The sequence below is a fragment of the Bos grunniens genome, chromosome 1, assembly GCF_055505025.1.
Source record: "Bos grunniens cultivar Pamir isolate PY7600 chromosome 1, Bosgru_T2T1.0, whole genome shotgun sequence".
In the NCBI taxonomy this organism is placed as follows: domain Eukaryota; kingdom Metazoa; phylum Chordata; class Mammalia; order Artiodactyla; family Bovidae; genus Bos; species Bos grunniens.
The window spans coordinates 73,722,778-73,744,506 of record NC_141165.1 but is presented as its reverse complement, the minus strand read 5'-3'; the positions used below and the strand labels follow the sequence as shown (position 1 = coordinate 73,744,506).

General features: G+C 42.3%; 1 protein-coding gene across 1 annotated transcript in view; it reads left to right on the top strand.

Annotated features, from left to right (window-relative positions):
• The window catches only part of KLHL6 (kelch like family member 6), a 56,451-nt gene that overhangs the window by 19,127 nt on the left and 15,595 nt on the right, over window positions 1-21,729 (top strand). The window contains exons 2-3 of the mRNA XM_086319059.1: window positions 1,811-1,976; window positions 17,781-18,230. Coding sequence (XP_086175185.1) covers window positions 1,811-1,976; window positions 17,781-18,230 — 616 coding nt within the window. The remainder of the gene's footprint in view (window positions 1-1,810; window positions 1,977-17,780; window positions 18,231-21,729) is intronic.

The window sequence follows — 21,729 nt, the reverse complement described above, 5'->3', positions numbered from 1 at the left end:
TACCTATCTCATTTAATATCAAAACATGTCTAGAGCAGAGTAGACTTTTTCAATTTTCCTTAGAATGTATGAGATCATTCAGATTCAACAAAATCACTTTTTACTAATTTTAAAATCACGTATCAGGTGAAGGGATATTTCTAAATTTCACCTGGGTAGGATTCCAGTGATATGCTGCCTTAATTACATGAAGCTTCATTTGACCCCGTTATCATTGCCCACCCTCTCCATCTAAATGTTCTATTTCCCATGTGTTCATGTATATGACATTCATGTGGGTGACATTGACTTTATCCCCTGAGATGTTTGCAGATCTTGGTGACCCAACAGCAGAGTTCAGGATTAATGTTTTAGGGCTGCACTGCCTAACAGACTCACCTCTAGCCTCATGTGGCTACTGAACATTTGAATTATGGCTGGTATGGACTGAGATGTGCTTTAAGTGTAAAGTATACATGAGGGATTTTGAAGGCTTAGTATTAAAAAAAAAGAATGTAAATTATCTCATTCGTAGCTAAAAATATTTACTACATGTTGAAGTGATAATATTTCTGTATGTATTAGGTTAAATAAAAGATTAAAATTAATTTTATCTCATTTTTTTATGTTTAAAATTATGGTTGCTAGGAAATTTTAAATTACACATATAGCTTGCATCAGATTTCTATCAGGTAACTCTGCTATAGAGACTCAAAGGGAGGTTTAGGGAATGAGGTTGTCCAACTCCTCCTAGGAAGGCAGGTTGAGTTAAGGAACTGTGTGTTTGCTGTGATGGCAGAGTCCTCTATGGAATCAGGAGGCAGCAAGGTGAGGCCTTCATGATCACACTTTACGAGGTGTGTGGTTCCACACATGACTCTGTGCCCTTCTGGCCAAGAGAGTTTACGGCTGAAAAAACTGGCGTGTAAATTAGTTATCTGTCCAAAGGACATCACTGCTTCTTTGATTCCAGCCTGGGATTTGTTAACTTTACAGAATTCACATTTACTGTCTGGGTCATGCTGTCATCTTCTGAGGGGAGAAGGGTGAGGAGGCCAGTTGAGGGAGGAGAGAAGAAGGGGAGGGGATTGTTATGATGAAAACAAAGACAGGAAGAAGGACAGAGGGAGACCCGGGGGAGAAGATCTCACTGGCGCAAACAAAAGGTTCAAGAAGTCAACTGGTCAAGTAATTCCTTCTCTTTCTTTTTCTCTCTTTTCTCAATGTCTTTCTTTCTGATTTTTTGATGTTTGTTCCTAGAAAATCACAAGCAGTCACCTCTGTTTTGTAGATGAGGAAACAGCAGAAAGAAACTGGCCAGTGATTTCCAGAGATAAATAGGAGGTGTGGCAAAGGGCGCAGGAAGAGAATTTAGAGATACAGTGCCCTCGGTGTTGGGGTGCAAGTCCCCCTTCTAGAAAGTACATTCTGTCACTAGGGCTCCCTCCTGGTGGATTCTGCCTCAGTGAGTACAGTTTCTGGGAAAAGGCTTTGGCATTGTCACAAGCCTCCAGAAGAACCCCACACTTTGAGCCAGTATAAAATAGTTCTAGATCCTGCCAGGTGAGCCAGTAGGGCTCCTGGTGTCCCTTGAGGTCTGAGACTGACTTGGGAACCACACTTGGGCCTAGCAGAGCAGGACACGTCAGTTCACTAAGCACTCACGGGACGTCTGGTTCGTGCCGGGCACTGAGGGACAGACAACAGTCACTCTGGGTCCGGACCTTGCGCACCTTGCTGTCCCACCGGGGCAGACAGGTCTGAAGGGAGTCTGTTTAGATTTGGAGCCACGGGTCTCAGTTGGACTCATGTTCACACATCTCTCTCCCAGGGCCATGTTCTGCAATGATTTGAAGGAGAAGTATGAGAAGAGGATCATTATCAAAGGGGTGGATGCGGAAACCATGCACACTCTTCTGGACTACACGTACACCAGCAAGGCGCTCATCACCAAACAGAATGTCCAGCGCGTCCTGGAAGCTGCTAACCTTTTCCAGGTGTGTGAACAAACAGGCCCCGTGCTCTCCTCTGGAGAGAAGAAAGCAGCACTTCTCTGGAGATCTGCCTGGTCTGGCGCCCAGGCCTGTACCTGGGGCACACGCAGCTGGGCCTGTGCTCACTTGAAATGTCCCGAGGGATGGTGAGCTGAGTCACTGACTCCTTAATGAGATGAAGCCAGGGGAGCTTGGTGCCTAGAATCTATACTTGGTTCCTGACTCCAGGAACAATGACTATGATTTACAGAAGCATAATTAGAGTGCGGGGGATGTGGGGGAGCTGCAGTCACCAATTCATATCTGTACCTTCTACTCCTTAGCACTACCCAGGGTAGTCACTTTCTCCCACTTTATGGGTGGGTAAATTTAGGCACATAGCGAATAAGTGACAAGGCTGAAATTTGAACCCTGGGCTTTCTGAGCCCAGAGGCCACCTACTTTCCACTATACATGCAGCCTCTCAGGGATCAGTGTCTAGACTTCAGGGGAAGCGGGAACTTCACTGGTCAGCAATCTGTGGTGGATGTGAAGAAGAGCACTTCTCATGAAGGGTATCATGAAAGATAAATAGAGAACCCTCAAAGTTGTCTTATTGTTTACATCTAACTATGTTTCTGTCTGATTATAATAATTATATTTAGTTTCATAAAATAATTAGACCCATAGCTTCTGTCAATTGTGTCTACAATTATCATAGGAGTTCCATCCTGAGTTACCATCTTTGCCTAGGTCTAAGATTACACTTTGAACTCAGTTCCATTGGGTTATGACAGAGATTCTCCCATTGAGGATGTTGAGATTTATGATAAACAGAGTCCAGGGACAGGTCAAGATCATTCCCAGGGATTGGAGATGAGCATCAGATCTTGTCTGGGAGTTTGGAAGTTGGCATACTCTTGGATAATCAGTAGGTCAGAAGTGGAAAGGGACAGAAAACAGAGTCTGGGAATGTGGGGTCTAGGGCAGAGATCAGGGACAATGGGATTATCTTTGTTGAGGCTGGAGTTGAGGCCAGATTTAAGAAGCCCAAAGGGAAGGAAAGTGGAAAATGGGAGAAAAATCAACCATGAAAAGGTACTATGATTCTAAGCAATGGGTCTCTGCAGGGTTAACCAATTTTATTGTCTCAGTTTCCTCAGGGTATTTTAAAGATACAGAACAAGTTATTTCCCAAAGGACTAGTCGCACCTTATCTGGCTATGTCGCCAAGTCTGTTACCATCTGTACACCTAGCCCCTTGCCCTTATCTGTCATTGTCTGCTTAAACCCTCAGCCTTATTCACTGGCAGGGAAATATCCTGTTGTGTGGAGGGAGGGGCTTAGCAACCTCATGCTCAGCATCCCTTCTACCCTCTATTCTGCCAATCTAACTTCAGGGAAATCCTTCTTGTGTCATGGATCTAGTTCCGCTTTTATGCTTTTTCAGAACTTTCTCTTACAAGGCAAGTATCCTCTCTTCACCGATGCCTCCCAAAGGACCACTAACTTTGAGAGAATCACCTCATTCACCATAATTCAGTCAAGCCACAGTTGTCATTGTTACCTTCATGCTAATCTCCTTTCCTGGGACCCAAAAAGGGTAGTTGACTTGTCTAAAGATGGACAGGTAACACGGACAGTAATAACAGTAATAGCAATTATGGCTTCAGGTATAGTGCCTGACACCAAAGTAGATGCTTAATGAATATAAATTTTATTGAGCACTTACTATGTGCTTGGAGTGACAGTTGGATCTAGTAACCAGGTCTTCTGTTTTTCCCACTAAGTGAAAATTGGTCCTGTATGATAGGCTGAAGAGATAATGTTGTTTTTCAAAATGTGGTTTTTTAATATTTATAAATTGTGATAACATACAAACTCACTTCAGAAATTAGGAACCCATACAAACAAGCAAAAAAAAAAAAAAACCCATAAAAATTACCTACAACTTCCTTCTGTTCAGAGACAATATAGCAGCTTCCTTGCTGTATAGACTTCAGGTCCTTTTTTGTACAGTAACTTATACAGACAGAGTTAGCAACTTGGAGTAAAGCTTGGAGCCAGATTGCTGGATTTAAATGCCAGCTCCATTGCTTACCAGCTGTGTGGCTTTGGGTGTGTTTCACAGTTTTGTTGTGCCCCAATTTCCTTGTCAATAAAACAGCCAAACCAAGGAACACCAAGGAAAGAGAAGATAGGAGAGACAGGGTATATAGAGGTGTGTGTGCGTGTGTGTGTGTGTAAATCTTTACTTAACCCCTTTACTTTAAGTAAGATGTCCTCATGTGTCTCCTTCGGCTTCTGGTGTCCCTGAGTCCAGAACCTTTCTCCATTGGATAAATCTTGTTAGACTGCAAGCAGTAGGAAGGATAAGCAGAAGGCTTAACTTCTTAAACCAATTCCCTGCTGTCAGCCTCCATCTATCCTGGAATTCTTGGCTTGGGGAGACTTTAATATTCCTGCTTTTTTGGGGTTCTGAGGGACATATTTAGTGTGCCCTCTCTTGTCTCAGCAAAGTCACTTACCAGTCTTCATACTGTGTGGTTTGGGGTTACTGATGTCTCTTGGTTTCATTGAGGATGGAGTTTGTGTTTCTGTTTCTTGTTCTCCTTTCAGTTTGGGGTGATTTTCCAAGCAAGACCTAAAAAAACCCTTTAGATCGTAAATAATCTTTTGTGATAATATTACAAATATTTTCCATTGATTGTATAACTCATAATTTTTAGTTATAGTTTTTTAATGTACAAAGTTTAAAACTAGTATTTAGTCAGATAATGTTGATCACATCTTTGATGGTTTTTGCCTTTGGTGTGCATTTTTAGAATGACCTTCCCCATTGCTTGATTACGTACTGACTCACAAGTTCATTAGTCTTGTTACCTTTAAAGGTTCAATACCTAAATTTTTAATATATCTGGAAATTATTTTGGCATACAGTTGTTTCCTCTTTGTCTTCGTTTTCTTTTCATTTTCCCTCAAGTGGTGAGCTTCAATGGAAAGTTTAATGAGATTTAATGAGAGAGTTTGGAGAGGAGGACGGAGATATGCTAGTAGAGCAGGCTTTATTGTTTTTTTATATATAAAATTTTATTTATTTATTTATTTTTGGCTATATCGAGTCTTTGTTGCGGCACAGCCTTTTCTCTAGTTGTGGAGCACAGGCTCTGGGGCACGTGGGCTTCAGTAGTTGTGGCTCCAGGGTTCTGGAGCTCAGGCTCAATTGTTGTGCATGGGCTTAGCTGCTCCACGGCATTTGGAATCTTCCCAAATCAGGGATCGAATCCTTGTCTCCTGAACTGGCAGGTGGATTCTTTACCACTGAGCCACAAAGGAGGCCCCCACTTTTTTTGATACTTATTTGGCTATGCCAGGTCTTAGTTGCAGTATGCAGGATATTCAATCTTTGTTGCAACATGCAGGATCTAGTTCCCTGATCAGGGATTGAACCCAGGCCTCCTACATTGGGAGCATGGAGTCATAGCCACTGGACCACCAGGGAAGTCCCAGGCTTTGTTTATCGTTGATTCTCCTATTCTGATAATCCCTCACCTCAAAATTTTCCAAATCTCATTTACTTTCTAGGCAAAAAATAATAAGTTTCTCTCTGAGGCTATTTTACTAATTTTCCTATGAGTGTTAATTCTTATGAAAATAAGAAAAGAGTGCTGTGAGCTTTTGGACATCTATTTAACCCACTTTCTGATTGCTATTGCTTCTGGATACTTTCTTTAAAGTATCAGACATAGAAAACCGGTAATATTTTCATGCCTGGAGGCACCATAAGGAACAGAAGTTTATAGGTTGTTGAAATCACTCTGTGCTTTTAAAATATTATTTATTTTTTTATAGATAAAACATATCTATTCTAAATCAGAAATATAGGGAGATACAGTGAAACATTTGCCATCTTCACTGATAATTTTCTTCCTCCTGTTTTGCTATCCTTCCTATTCTATGTATGTACCAGGATAAATGTGCATATATTACCCTCATTCATTGCTTCCATTTTTTTTCTATTAAAATATTATTTATTTTATTTTTTAACTTTACAATATTGTATTGGTTTTGCCATATATCAACATGAATCCACCACAGGTATACACGTGTTCCCCATCCTGAACCCTCCTCCCTCCTCCCTCCCCGTACCATCCCTCTGGGTCATCCCAGTGCACCAGCCCCAAGCATCCAGTATCATGCATCGAACCTGGACTGGCGACTCGTTTCATATATGATATTATACATGTTTCAATGCAATTCTCCCATGCTTCCATTTTTTAAACAAAAGTGTTGGCATAGTAAACCCTCCATTTTGATGTCTTGCTTTATTTGGCTTCACTATAATTTTTGGAGGTTGTTACAAGTCAGGATGTGTAGAGCCGTCTTATTCTTTTCAATGCTGGATAATATCATTGGGGATTTCTTTAGATGTCAAACATATACAGTTATCTGTAATAGTCTCTTATAAGGCAGGGTGGCAGAGCCGAAGGAACATGGGCTTTGGAGTTAGGCAGAACCTGGCTTTAAATCCAAGTTCAGGGGACTTCCCTGGTGGTCCAGTGGCTAAGACTTCATGCTACCAATGCAGGGGGCCTGGGTTCAAACCTTGGTCAGAGAACTAGATCCCACAGGTCACAACTTAAAAAAAAATCCTGCATGCCTCAATGAAGATTGAAGTGCTGCAACTAAGACCCAGTACACCACCCCCCCAAAAAAATCCAAGTTCAGTCACGTGTTTTCTGTGTGGCTGTGGACAAGTTATTTAAATTTTCTGAGACTCAGCTTTCTAAGTTGTAAAATTAGGGTGACAGTAATGGCTACCTTCCAGGGAAAGTATGCCAGAGCTTGCATTTTATTTTGTCATGTTAGAACCTCCACAGAAGTCTATACCACCCTGACAGTGGGACTGAACTCAGCATGAATCAGATTACTTTGGTTTCCCCACCACAGCTTGTAGTAAAGGTTTCTTAATTGTCACACCTTTGATGTGACTCAGCTGCTCTCTAATTTTCTGATTCTCTTCTCAGGTTGCCTTTTACTCTCTTCCTGTTAAACATCGATTGCTTCCCTCTGAGGATTTCCCAGTCCAGAAAGGCAGAAGTGAGAATTCAGTTGACCAAGCCAATCACCACTGTTGGTGTTGGACAAAGGTTTTTCACGGGAGGTCACTTGATGAGTTGCTGGCCCGTTGACACTGATGGCCCTTGGGTCAAAGGCCATTGGTGTGGCATGTGTGCGTGCACGCTCAGTTGCTTCAGCTCTGTCTGACTCTTTGAGACCCTATGGACTGTAGCCCACCAGGCTTCTCTGTCCATGTGATTCTCTAGGCAAGAATACTGGGGTGGGTTGCCATGCCTTCCTCCAGGAGATCTTCCTGACCCAGGGATCGAACCCAAGTCTTCTGCATCTCTTGTATTGCAGGTAGATTCTTTACCCACTGCACCACCTGGGAAGCCCAATATTTATATATAGTAGTGTGTATATGTTAATCCCAAATTCCTAATTTGTCTCTCTCCCAATCCTGCCATCCCCTTTGGTAACCATAAGTTTGTTTTCTATGTCTATGAGTCTATTTCTGTTTTGTAAATAAGTTCATTTGTAACATTTTTTAAAATTCCACATATAAGTGATATCATATATTTGTCTTTCTCAGTCTGTTAGTTTTCTAATCTTGAACTTAATCTCTGTTCTGAGCTCCCCATTCTACCAGTGGCAGAAACTGTAGTCAACATAATGATAACTCACTTCGGGAAAGCCTTATCAACTCAGGATTTGGCTTGCTTAGATAGTTCCAGCAGAGAAGGCAATGGCATCCCACTCCAGTACTCTTGCCTGGAAAATCCCATGGATGGAGGAGCCTGGTGGGCTGCAATCCATGGGGTTGTGAAGAGTCTGACACGACTGAGCGACTTCACTTTCACTTTTCACTTTCCTGCACTGGAGAAGGAAATGACAACCCACTCCAGTATTCTTGCCTGGAGAATCCCAGGGACGGGGGAGCCTGGTGGGCTGCCGTCTACGGGGTTGCACAGAGTCGGACACGACTGAAATGACTCAGCAGCAGCAGCAGCAGATAGTTCCAGGGTGCATTTACACTGTGGAAGGACACTGTAATAAAGAGGTATCTGGCCCAGGCTTACCATGGTCATTTGCATCATCGGTTCACGCTGGCACCTGCTGAAAGTCTATATTCCCATCAGTCTCTCTCTTGATCATCAACCCCTTCCCTCCTGGCATCAACTGAAAGTCCTTAGATCCATCTGGTTCTGGTCATCAGTCCTTGCTGGTCATTTTTCATTTTCCTTGTCCTGTTTTCAAGGCCTCTTCAGTCTGCCAGTACTCCCAGCTACTTCCGTGTCCCTCTAAGGAGCACATAAGAAACATCCATTTCCTCTCCCATGAGAATCTTTAACTACAGGGAACTCAGAGCAACTGCCCTAGGTCCCCTTTGTCTAAAAACAACATGTTCTAGTTTCTCTTCTGCTGCTACTATTCCGGTCTGCTGCTTTTCTGATTTCATCTTGGCAGTCAAGGCACACATTCTTTTGTCCTCATATCCACAACCTTAAGGCCTTCCAGCACGCCCCTCACTCTGGACTTCTGGCCTGCTTTGAGAGGCAGGAACCATCCTAGGGGCCCACATCTGCTTCTCACTCAATTACTAGACTTCTACTTTCTCCTGTCTCTTCCAAGAGAACTGGTATTTCCTCCAGTGTGAGAAAAGCTGAATCTTATATTATTATCCAATCTCCTATTACTACTGTTTTGGCATAACGTTTAAGCCCATGCTCTTAGTATTTTGGAGTTTGAAGGTCAAAAGGCCCAGTTATTACTGCTAATTGGTGGTTTCAAAACTATTTTTCTAGTATAAGTTCTAAAAGTATATTTAGAAACACAAAAGCCAAAATTGTCTTCTTTCATCTGCTCTCTCTCCCTTCTCTGAGTCAGTAAGCTGGAATGCCCTACTTATTGTTTATAAGTTGTGGAATAAGGAAGTGAGATGTGGGGTTTTAGTTGTAATGTTATCCACAATGCTGCCAGATTCTGACTTTTTCTGCTACCTAACTACACAAATTACTAAGTATCCACTGTGTGCAAGGTACTTTGTGAGTCGCTTTCAGGGTGAAATAAAGATTAAAATTGTAAATATAGATCACATATAAGTAGCAATTTATCACATTCTTTCCCCTACATGATCCTATTTGATAATTGACATTAGTTCTGAGCATGAGCAGGCCAGGGAATACCCTGATAATGAGACTGTAAGGTGGGTTTATTATTCCCACCACTTTCTAGATGTGGCTTAGATTTCAGTTAATCAAGTGGCAGAGCTTTGATCTGGGTCTAAACCCAGAACTTCTGGCTCCTGTACCTGCCTCCATTACTACTGCTGAAGACTCTAAAACGAGAATTCCCAATGAGCTTCCAGACCCCGAGGCAGAATATAGAAATTTCTGGCTCTGAAGAAGTTGGACTTCATAGAATGGGTTGGGTTTCAACAAGTGGCAGCTGGGTTTGGAAAAATGTATTTCAGGCAGAAGGAACTTTTAAACAAAGACTGAAGGTTTCACCTTCTCTATCTGCTGTCCCACTTGTTGCAGCTGTGTGCATGGACCTGCTTCTTAGGACCTGGCTTCTACTTATTTGCATGCTTCTCTGCTGTATACAAGTGTTCTCTCTCTCTCACACACACACATACACACCCAATCCCCCCAAATCTTGAGCTATGTCCCAGACACCATCATTCTGTTTAATCCTTATAATGGGGTCCCTCCCCGGCCTTCACACTCTCCCTGAGCTGAGTCACTAAGCCACAGCTGTACCACTTGCCCCTTGAACCTTCGTGTGGCCCACATGTACCCGCTATTGCATGCCACTAGCCTGTTGGGGCCCGCGTTGTGTCCTCTGGGAACTCAGGGGCTGTCTGTTGCCTGAATCTCTACCAAACTTGCCACACCCGTGGGCACTGCCCCTTAGTTTTCATTTTGATTCCACTTATGAGGTAAGTGCACCTCTATGCGCCTCAGGATCCCAGCACCGGCTCCACCTTAGTGAGTGGACCCTTTGCAATTCTTAGCTCCTTCCTTTCCTGCCCACCCTGTATAGCTTCCAGGAAGCAGCAGATCTTTCAGCCAAGTCTAGAACAAGGACTGAAAGTCTGAAGGGAGCAGATGGCTTCCTAAGGTGGGAGAGTGCATTCCCATAGAGTCTTAGGCTGGTGTCTGGCTTGAGAGATATGAGCAAAGGCAGAAGATTAGAATCTGTGGTAATTTACAATTTGTATGAAGACTACTCGTTATTACCAATACAGACCCCACAAGAGAATGGCTTGATGTTTTGTATCTATTTTTTGGGAAGACAAAATAGTGACAAATATTTACAATGAATTCAGAAGCACTTTCCAATAAGTTTTAATTTTGTTGATCTCATCAACAATTAACACACTCTTCACATATACTGATTTGTTGGGGCTTGAAGTTAAAAATATCAATGTCTTTATAGATCACTTGTAAGGACTCCAAGGCAACACAGGGACTGTGGTCAGTAGGATTCCTGATTTGGACCAAAATAGGACTTATGTTATTCTGGGGTGGATTTGAAGGAACCTCTAGTGAAATGTGGAATCACAGTGGTGAGAGCCTTTAGGATGCCTGGTTCTGGAGAGTGTACAGGGAGGCAGCAGAGGAGCTGTGGGGATGGGGGGGGAGGTGCATTCTCTTTGAGGCAGACACTTCTCATGGGAACTGCAAACATGTTTCAAGTGGTTTCTTTGATTGTATTTTTAGTCTCCCTGCTCTGAGAGTCAGGTGCCTGGGTGTAAACTTTTACTCACATGCTGCCCACTCCAAATAGGAAGTTGATTATCTGTTACCAATATCTGTCATCACTCAGGTTTAATACATAAGTTCATGTGTAATTGGGACAGACCGAGATCTGAAAACTTACCCTAAAGTCCTAAATAATCTTGAATATGAAGAAGCAAAACCAAATATTTTTAGAGAAGTTTCTTGCCTCCATGACTGGCTCAGTAGTTTCCCAGCCACTGGCTGGGATCCTGTGGTTCTGATTAACACTACCCTCACACTCAGAAATGTTTCAGTTCAGTTCACTTCAGTCACTCAGTTGTGTCCGACTCTTTGCAACCCCCTGGACTGCAGCATGCCAGGCCTCCCTGTCCATTGCCAACTCCTGGAGTTTACTCAAACTCATGTCCGTTGAGTCAGTGATGCCATCCAATCATCTCATCCTCTGGCATCCCCTTCTCCTCCTGCCTTCAATCTTTCCCAGCATCAGGGTCTTTTCCAATGAGTCAATTCTTCGCATCAGGTGGCCAAAGCATTGGAGTTTAAGCTTCAACATCAGTCCTTCCAATGGATATTCAGGACTGATTTCCTTTACGATGGACTGGTTAGATCTCCTTGCAGTCCAAGGGACTCTCAAGAATCTTCTCCAACACCACAGTTCAAAAGCATCAACTCTTTGGCTCTCAGCTTTCTTTATAGTTCAACTCTCATATCCGTACATGACTACTGGAAAACTATAGATTTAACTAGATGGACCTTTGTTGCCAAAGTAACGTCTCTGCTTTTTAATATGCTATTTAGGTTGGTCATAACTTTTTTTTCCAAGGAGCAAGCATCTTTTAATTTCATGGCTGCAATCACCATCTGCAGTGATTTTGGAGCCCTCAAAAATCAAGTCTCTCACTGTTTCCACTGTTTCCCCATCTATTTTCCATGAAGTGACAGGACCAGATGCCATGATCTTAGTTTTCTGAATGTTGAGCTTTAAGCCAACTTTTTCACTCTACTCTCTCACTTTCATCAAGAGGCTCTTTAGTTCTTCTTCGCTTTCTGCCATAAGGGTGGTGTCATCTGCATATCTGAAGTTATTGATATTTCTCCCGGCAATCTTGATTCCAGTTTGTGCTTCATCCAGCCCAACGTTTCTCATGATGTACTCTGCATGTAAGTTAAATAAGCAGGGTGACAATATACAGCCTTGACGTACTCCTTTCCCAATTTGGAACCGGTCTGTTGTTCCATGTCCAGTTCTAACTGTTGTTTCCTGACCTGCATATAGATTTCTCAAGAGGCAGGTCAGGTGATCTGGTATTCTCATCTCTTTAAGAATTTTCCAGAATTTCCAGAAGTGTTTATTGAAGCACATTCTGGGGGGAATGTAGGCAACTCGGAGACCCTCCATTCACCCTTGTCCTTACAAGTTCTCTTTGGACTCTCCTGGAATTTGTCAGCTTAACAATGCAACAGTTACAAAAGCAAGGTGAAGCTCAGTGAGGAGAATTAGCCAGGTGTTCTCCAGTATCATTTCTACCACCTACCAACTGTGTAACCTTGGGCAACACACCTGACTCTTTGAATTCTCTCTTCCATCCTCTGCACCAATGGTAATACCAATATCTACTTTAAATGTATTCATTAAAAAAAGAAAATTTATTCATTAAACAAAATAATGCATGAGAAATTATCTAGCACAGATCGTGGTACAGACTAAGTACCTGAAAAATATTTTTTTCCTCTTTCTCTTCTTCCCTTCTTTCTCTTCTTTTGCCAGAGTTTGTGCTAAGTGCTGCTGGAAATAAAAACACAAGTATGACCTAGTACATGCCCTTGAGGTACTGGACCATAGTACAAAATAGAAATGTAATCATTGTTCTACTAGAGGGGCAGTGAGTTGATTAGTAGAGCCCAGAGGAGGGAGGAATTGATTCCATGTGGGGCCGCTGGAGAAGCCATGAAGGAGGAAATGGCTTTTGAGAAAGAACTTCATGAATAGATAGGATTTCTCCACTTCTTTCCCTTTCCCTTCTCTTCTGTCTCCCTCCTTTCGTTTTAACCTAGTATTGAGCCAGAATAAAAAATGTCCAGAGGCAGGGAAGGCTCCAAGCACAGTCTGATTAAGACCTTGGCTCTGTGTCTTTCTGGTCCTTCAGGTTGGCCGTCCCTCTTGTATTGGTTTTGTCCTCAGGTGGATGGATACCAGAGAGCAACTCAGTGTCTCCTGCAAACACAATTCCCAGAAAAATTCCATGTGTGCAAACAAATTTTCCACACAATGTAGGGGTTCAAAAACTTGCAAGAGCATCCATTGGTCCCAGATTGAACAACTCTGAATGAAGAAAACAGCCTGTGTAGATAAAGTGATGGCTGTGGTACTCCCTTCTTCCTCCTTTTTGAGGGAAACTTAAAAGGGGACTTCTCAGTTGTAGATGGGATGAACTCACTTGAATCGTTTCTTTAGAAGTGGGGCTGCAGAGTCAAACTTGCTTGGGTGATGGGAGGAGGATTTTAGCAGGTAGAGATGAGGGACAAAGGTGGTCCTGGCTGACAAAATGGTGTGAGCATAGAAAGCTACTGTGATAGTGCTGACAGGTAAGCTTAGGGCTGTTTTCAGAAGGTAAGTAGACAGGTGTGACTCCATCGGGGAGAGTCCCAGTGCTGCTGTATACGCACGGCTTGAGGGGTGAGGGTAGACGTCCTCAGTCTAGGCAGTGGCATCACTGAACTCTGTTACACAGCGTTTATCCCAGCGGTAATTGTACACAGTCTGTATGATTATTTGATTCCTGCCTGCCTCCCCCACTGTCTGCCTTTTCCAATGAGCCTGGGCACTGTATTTCTTTCTGCTCCCCTTGGTACCCCCAGCTGAGAGCCTATGATCTAACAGATGCTCAATACATATTAGGGAGAAGAACAGGTGGATGAACGGTTTCTGAGTGGGGAGAGACACGTGTGAGCCACTGTTTCTCACACATGTGAACTTTGGTACTTGATTTTATGCTCTTTCCTGGTTCCCTTTGCTCATCAGTGGTCATCATGCTGGGGTAAGTACTGGCATCTTGTCAGCTGGGCCTTCCTGGGTCTGGACAGATCAGACCATCTGAGTTCTCCAGTGAAGTGTACAAATCGCCCTTGGCATCTGCACACGAGCCCTTGTCCTGTGCACATACTATTTGACTGGAGGTGACTTGAAATAATGTAAGAACATATATTTCTGGAACAAGATAAGACTTTCAGCTTTTAGCTCTACCTCTCATTTTAAGTCTCTGAAGAAATTACTTCACTTTTCTGAAACTGTTTCCTCATTTATAAAATAGCAGTGATATAATAACAAATCTCTACTTGGTAGTGTTGTTGTATGTATTAAATGAGCTGGTTAACGGAAAGGACTGGCACATAGTATGTGTTATTTATTTATTTTTACATTTTATTTTCTCGTTGTATACTTGAAAATCACAAGAAAATATTTATTTTATTTTTTCTGATTTTGAAAGCAACTTCCTGCTCAGTGCAGAAAACTTGATCTCTACAGCAAAATCTAAAAAACAAATTAATAACTTTATCTGCAAAACTTAGTTGAGATAACCACCATTCGCATTTTGATGTATTTCCTTCTAGTGTTTTCTCTATTTGTGAGTGTAGATAGAATAAATAGATAATTCCTCCACAAGACACGAAACTGGAGGGGATACAGAAAGGCAAAAGTGAAAAGTAATTCTCCCTCTCCACTCTGACGCAGGCCCCCAGTTCCCTTCCCCAGAGGCAACCACTGTTACCGGGTTCTGAGGTGGCCTCCCAGAGATAGTCTACTTATTTAGAAAATCGATTTGATTTTCATACCACCTTTCTCTCAGGCAAATGCTGGCAAGGTGTACCTGCCGCTTTGGTCCAGAGCCTGCCATTTCAGTGAGTTCCCTTTCAGCCCCCTCAGAGGTCTCTGTGGGCAGAGCCACACAGGGCCCTGGTTACAGCTTCTGAGGGCTCAGCGAGGTTTGGTCTCAGTTGTATATTTTTACTCTTTGAACCGAAAATCTGCAAACAACTAAACAGGTGTTAGAGTTCTGTCTCAACTGTTTCCACAGTTGCTCATGCGAGGAGCAGCTCTACAGGCGGTGGGGGCCAGCAGAACGGGTGGTCCGAGGCAGAGTTTAGGCTTTCTCCTCAGGGCATTTACCCTCAGGTCAATGATTTCTAAATGGACAATTGAAAAGTGTAGTGTGACAGGGAAAATTAATATTTTGCCATTGAGATTGATCCCCCCCATCAGGAACCTGTACCTCCTAGAGTGTTCTGAAATGAAGGACAAACCCTAAGTCAGTGTGGTCCACCCTAAGACCTGTCCTGCCCCCTCCCTTCAGGCCCCAAACCCTGTCATCCCCAGCTCCCATCATTAGAGTTTCTTGTCTGCAGGCTGCACCCCCACTCCCTGTACTCTGACTAGGCCCTGTCTTTAGAGCAACCCTCCCTACCAGGCCCTGTCTCCTCAGTCTCCTTCTTTCCATCTTTCCTCTATTGATCAAACCAATAACACTGAGAACTTGACTCCTTCAAAGCTAAGCTCCAGAGAGAAGCAAATAGAATGGACCGGTGCATTTGAGACCCTATGTCTGTAAAACGAGTATTAAATAATATAGTAGACACAAAAGGACTTTGTCACTGTAAAGTGCTGTATACATATATAAGACTCACATTCTTATGAAGAGGATGATAATTTAAAAATAAGACATGGAAACCAATTAATTTTAAAATTAATTTTTCATCACAAAAGTGTTACTTATTCATTTTAGAGGATTTGACCTGCCTCTTGAGAAACCTATATGCAGGTCAGGAAGCAACAGTTAGAACTGGACATGGAACAACAGATTGGTTCCAAATAGGAAAAGGAGTACATTGAGGCTGTATATTGTCACCCTGCTTATTTAACTTATATGCAGAGTACATCATGATAAATGCTGGGCTGGAAGAAGCACAAGCTGGAGTCAAGATTGCCAGGAGAAATATCAATAACCTCAGATATGCAGATGACACCACCCTTATGGCAGAAAGTGAAGAGGAACTAAAAAGCCTCTTGATGAAAGTGAAAGTGGAGAGTGAAAAAGTTGGCTTAAAGCTCAACATTCAGAAAACTAAGATCATGGCATCTGGTCCCATCACTTCATGGGAAATAGATATAGAAAGAGTGGAAACAGTGTCAGACTTTATTTTTTGGGGCTCCAAAATCACTGCAGATGGTGATTGCAGCCATGAAATTAAAAGATGCTTACTCCTTGGAAAGAAAGTTATGACCAACCTAGATAGCATATTAAAAAGCAGAGACATTACTTTGCCAACAAAGGTCCGTCTAGTCAAGGCTTTGGTTTTTCCTGTGGTCATGTATGGATGTGAGAGTTGGACTGTGAAGAAAGCTGAGCACCAAAGAGTTGATGCTTTTGAACTGTGGTGCTGGAGAAGACTCTTGCGAGGCCCTTGGACTGCAAGGAGATCCAACCAGTCCATTTTAAAGGAGATCAGTCCTGGGTGTTCTTTGGAAGGAATGATGCTAAAGCTGAAACTCCAGTACTGAAACTCCAGTAGTTTGACCACCTCATGCGAAGAGTTGACTCATTGGAAAAGACTCTGATGCTGGGAGGGATTGGGGGCAGGAGGAGAAGGGGACGACAGAGAATGAGATGGCTGGATGGCATCATCGACTGATGGATGTGAGTTTGAGAGAACTCCGGGAGTTGGTGATGGACAGGGAGGCCTGGCGTGCTGCAATTCATGGGGTCACAAAGAGTCAGACACGCCTGAGCAGCTGAACTGAACTGAACTGAACTGAAAAAGTATATAAATAAACAAAATAAGAAAAAAATCTCATGGCATCATTACAAAGTGTGGTGCCTTATATAGTTTATACAGTATATTTCATTCATTCCTATGGGACTTGTTTCTGTGGGAGGATTATTGTTGCAATGACCAAATTTTTTTTTCTTTATAAAAATAAAATAGTATCATAATACACATATGCTTTTGTGAAATGCCTTCTCATTTCACCTGAAAATATTTCAGTGTATAGCCCCCAGAACTTCTTTAAATATAACCATAACACTATTGCCATATTTAAAATTAATAATATTTGCTTTATAGGGCACTCAAAGCTGGTGCTCTGTTGACAACATAGAGGGATAGGGTGGGAAGGGAGGTGGGGGCTCGTCAGGATGGAGGGGACACGTATCCCTATGGCTGATTCACACTGATGTATGGCAAAAACCGTCAGAATATTGTAAAGTAATTATCCTCAAATTAAAATAAATATATAAATTTAAAAAGTAATAGTTGCTTTATATCACCAAATGTTGGTCATTGTAAATATTTTTCTGACTTTTAAAATTATTTTGTTTAAATTAGTGTTCCAAATAAAGTGCTATACTTTCTTGTAGGTTGATGTATCTTTTAAATCTCTTTTCATGCTTCAGCTATCTCTCCCTGCCCACCCCCTCTCACTTCTCTCTTTCCCCTTCGGATGTATTTGTTGAAGAAACTGAACTGGTTGTTCTGTAGAGTTTCCCACAGTCTGGGTTTTGCTGATTGTATTCCCATGGCATCATTGAACATGTTCCTCTTTCACCTGTGCTTCCTGTAAGTCGCTGATTAAATCTGGACATTTGATCAAGATTCAGTGAATGGATTTTTCAACTCAATACATTATGGATGTTTTCCATGTCATTTAATATTTTTCTACGACATGTTTTCTTTTCTTTTTCTTTTTTTTTAGACCCATCAGGACCTCTCTGGTTCCAAGTACACTCCGTGTCTTTATTTTAATTTTTAAAATTTTATTTATTTTTGGCTGTGCTGGATACAGCATGCTTTCTTAATGATGCTAGAGCTGTTGAAAATACGACCTTTTTTTCATTTATTTAGCTAGTCCCCTATTTGGGTCACTTGAGTTCTTTCTAAATTTTTGCTACTACATACAACTCGCTGATCAACCTCTTTGTGGACTGGTCATTTTCTGGCCTGATTTGCTATTCTTCTGTTCTCTTAGTTCCTGCGGATGGTGGATGCCTGTGCTAGCTTCCTCACAGAAGCCTTGAACCCAGAAAACTGTGTTGGAATCCTGAGGCTGGCAGACACACATTCCTTGGACAGTCTAAAGAAGCAGGTTCAGAGTTACATCATCCAGAACTTTGTGCAGATCCTGAACTCTGAGGAGTTCCTGGAACTTCCTGTGGACACTCTGTATCACATTTTGAAGAGTGACGACCTTTATGTGACAGAGGAGGCTCAGGTGTTTGAGACTGTGATGAGCTGGGTCAGGCACAAGCAGTCAGAACGCCTCTGTTTGCTCCCCTACATCCTGGAGAACGTGCGCTTGCCGCTTCTGGACCCGTGGTACTTTGTGGAGATGGTGGAAGCTGATCCTCTCATCCGGCAGTGCCCGGAGGTCTTCCCACTGCTCCAGGAAGCCAGAATGTACCACCTTTCTGGCAATGAGGTAAGTTGGTGATGAGAGATGCTATAGATAACCAGCAAAGGGATTAGCAGACCTCCCAGAGATACAGGCGAGACTGGCTCACAAATCCTTAGGGCATGAAGAAAAAGATGTTATTAAGTTTATAGTTTGATTCAGGCAGTCCAGAAGCTTCGGGTTTCTGATCTGTAAAATGGGGATGATACTACAGGGTAGACAGCTACTGAGAGGATTAGGTGAGATCTGGAAATCACCTAGCACCATGCCTGGCACATCCTTCTTTCAGCAGTGTAAGGGCAGGAGTCTGGTGGGGAGCCACACATATGCAGGAAGGATGCCCTGTCCAGTTGTCCAGTCCAGTCATCATTCCACAGGGCTGCTGTTTTCCCACTTTCCCCTTTCTGGGGGAAACATTAGATCTCCTCTGACGTTACCTAGGTTCAGACTCTTATTATTTCCTTCCTGAACTGAAAATTTCTCAAAACTCAACTTCCTGCCCCTCATCTGGCCTTCCTGCTGATCTAAAACTCAAGCCTAATCATTTTCTCCTGGGTTTAGTCTCTTCACTGGCTCCCCACCACCCTCAGGATAAAGCCCACACTTGTGCCTAAACTCTCAGAGCCCAGCCTCCTGCTCACTGCTCTGGTGTCATCTCCAACCTCTCTCTCCTCTTGGTCCTAGTGCACCGCTTGTAATTCCTCAAGGTGGACATGCTTTTTCAGCCTTCAGGCTAATGCAGGCTGCTGCTGCTGCTGCTGCTGCTAAGTCGCTTCAGTCGTGTCCCACTCTGTGCAACCCCATAGACGGCAGCCCTCCAGGCTCCCCCGTCCCTGGGATTCTCCAGGCAAGAGTACTGGAGAATGCAGGCTAATGCTGCTTAAACGACTTTTTCCTCTGCTTCATCTAGTTAACTTCTGTTCCAGCTTCAAAACTCAGTTTAAGCATCACCTTCTCCAGAGGCCCCTGTCATTCTTAAAGCGTCATGGCATTGCTCTGTCATAGCACCAGTCATTGCCTGTTAACCATTAAATTCCTCATCTATAAATATCTCGAGACAGGGTACTTGTTATGGTAGGAAATATGTCTTATTGGACTATTCATGCAGACCTTAAGAGAGTCCTTGGTATATATAGCAAAGGAGTGCTTAATGTTTTTTGAATGAATAAATGGGTACCAAGATGGTAAATAAAAGTATCATTTGTATCTACCTGGTTCTGCTTAACAATTCCTGAAGAATGTTACATTCAGAATTTTATAAAAATTAGAATAAGCTTAGTGGAGAGGAACAAAACAATCAAGAAGTAACGATAGAAGGACAGCTTGTCAAGTCTGTATGCATGAACAGCCTCACATGTACACCACTATACAGCCCATGTACACCACACATAAATACCACTATACAGCAGTTCTGAGGTTGGCTACCAAGCCTTCTTCATTATGCCATTGGTAGAATATTAGCCAAGAGAGTTTAGGAATTGTCTTTCAGAGCCCCTTGGGAGCCCCTTCTTTTCTGTGTGTACTTTTCTAGTTCTGTGTTATCTTCAGATCCATTGTCACTTATTCACTTTGCAAGCACATTCTTAAATATTTGGTAGAATTTATCAGTGATGCTATCAGAACCAGAAGGAATTTGTGTGTGTGTGAGAGAGAAGGTTTTAAACTTAAAACTTCAAATTATATTTCTTTAATATCTATATCTATAATTCTATTTCTTCTAAAATTATCCTTGGGAGTTTGTATTTCTCAAAGAATTTTCCATTGCTGAATTTATTGGCATAAAGTTGTCCACTTATTATCCTCTTTAATATCTGTAGAATCTGCAGTGATGTCATATTTCTCATTCCAGATACTGGTAATTTGTGTCTCCTTTTTTTTTTTTTTTCTGATCAGTCTGGTTAGAGTTTTATCAATTTTATTGATTTTCTCAAAGAACCAACTTCTGGTTTCATTTGACTTTCTCTATTGTTTTTACACTTTCTATTCCCCTTATTTCTATATTAATTATTTTCTTTTATCTGCTTACTTCAGATTGAATTTTCTTTTCTTTTTCCAGTTTATTAGGGAGGAATTGAAGGTCATTATTTTGAAATCTTTCTTTTCTTTTCTTCTAATATTGTCATTAGTGCTATAATTTTCCCCCTAAGTTCAACTTCAGCAGCACCCTATATATTTTAATATGCTATACTTTCATTCTTCACAAATAAATCATGAATACCAACTATATGCCAGACATGGCCCCAAACACCACAAAACAGTCTCTACCTTAATAAACTCCCGTATCTTCTCTTTTAGAGAAGATAGGACACTAAGCAAATGAAGGGTGATGAGTAGACTGATAGAGAACCAGACCACCACAAGGATCCTATGTTGAAATGTGGGTCACTGGCAGGCGGCTTAGCAATGGGAAAGCCCTCATATTCCTGAAGACAAGATCAATCTCTGCAACTGCTCTCAGTTCAGCATTTAAAGCATAGAGTCTTGATCAACTGCCAACATTCCTGCTGTTTTTGTTTCTGCTTCCCATTTCCGAACTCCCTAAGAGGCAGCTGTAAAGGGTTTCCTCTTATATAAATTGTCCCTACTATGTCTTCTGCAAAATTGCTGCTGCTAAAACTGTTCTGCTTTTTGTATTTGTGATGGAGGAGTGGGGAGTGGGATTATAGGCTTTGGATTTAGGACCAGAGAGAATACTGATAACTAGAAAAGTCCCCAGTGTCAGAAACTTGGACTTCTAGTTGGGTGAATCTGGACTTTAATCTTGATTGCACAATTTACCTACAGTGTGACCTTGGGAAAGCAACTTAGCTGCCCTAAAGCTCAATCCTTGTAACATCAGTTCAGTTCAGTTCAGTCACTCAGTCATGTCCGACTCTTTGTGACCCCATGAACTGCAGCATGCCAGCCCTCCCTGCCCATCACCAACTCCCGGACCCTACCCAAACTCACGTCCATTGAGTCGGTGATGCCATCCAACCATCTCATCCTCTGTCGTCCCCTTCTCCTCCTACCCTCAATCTTTCCCAGAATCAGTGTCTTTTCAAATGAATCAGCTCTTTGCATCAGGTGGCCAAAGCATTGGAGTTTCGGCTTCAACATCAGTCCTTCCAATGAACACCAGGACTGATCTCCTTGCAGTCCAAGGGACTCTCAAGAGTCTTCTCCAACACCACAGTTCAAAAGCATCAATTCTTCAGTGCTCAGCTTTCTTCCCCTTTGTAACATGGGGAAGATAATACCTACCAGCTGATGGAATTGTTTTGAGACTTAAATAAGATAATGAATGAAATGTGTTAGCACAGTGTCTGACACACGATAAGTGTCCTAGAAATAAAGACTGTTCCTATTCTCACTCAGTTCCTTTATGGCACAATCAAGCATTAAGCATTTTCTTTCTCTGAGGCTAAAATCTCTCTTTCCATTCAGTCCTAATTTTTTTCTGTCTTATTGCCCCAAGTGCTTGGGGTACTTTCTTATTCTCATTCTATTGTTTAGGTAACTGAGCCAACCAACCATTGTGATCTCT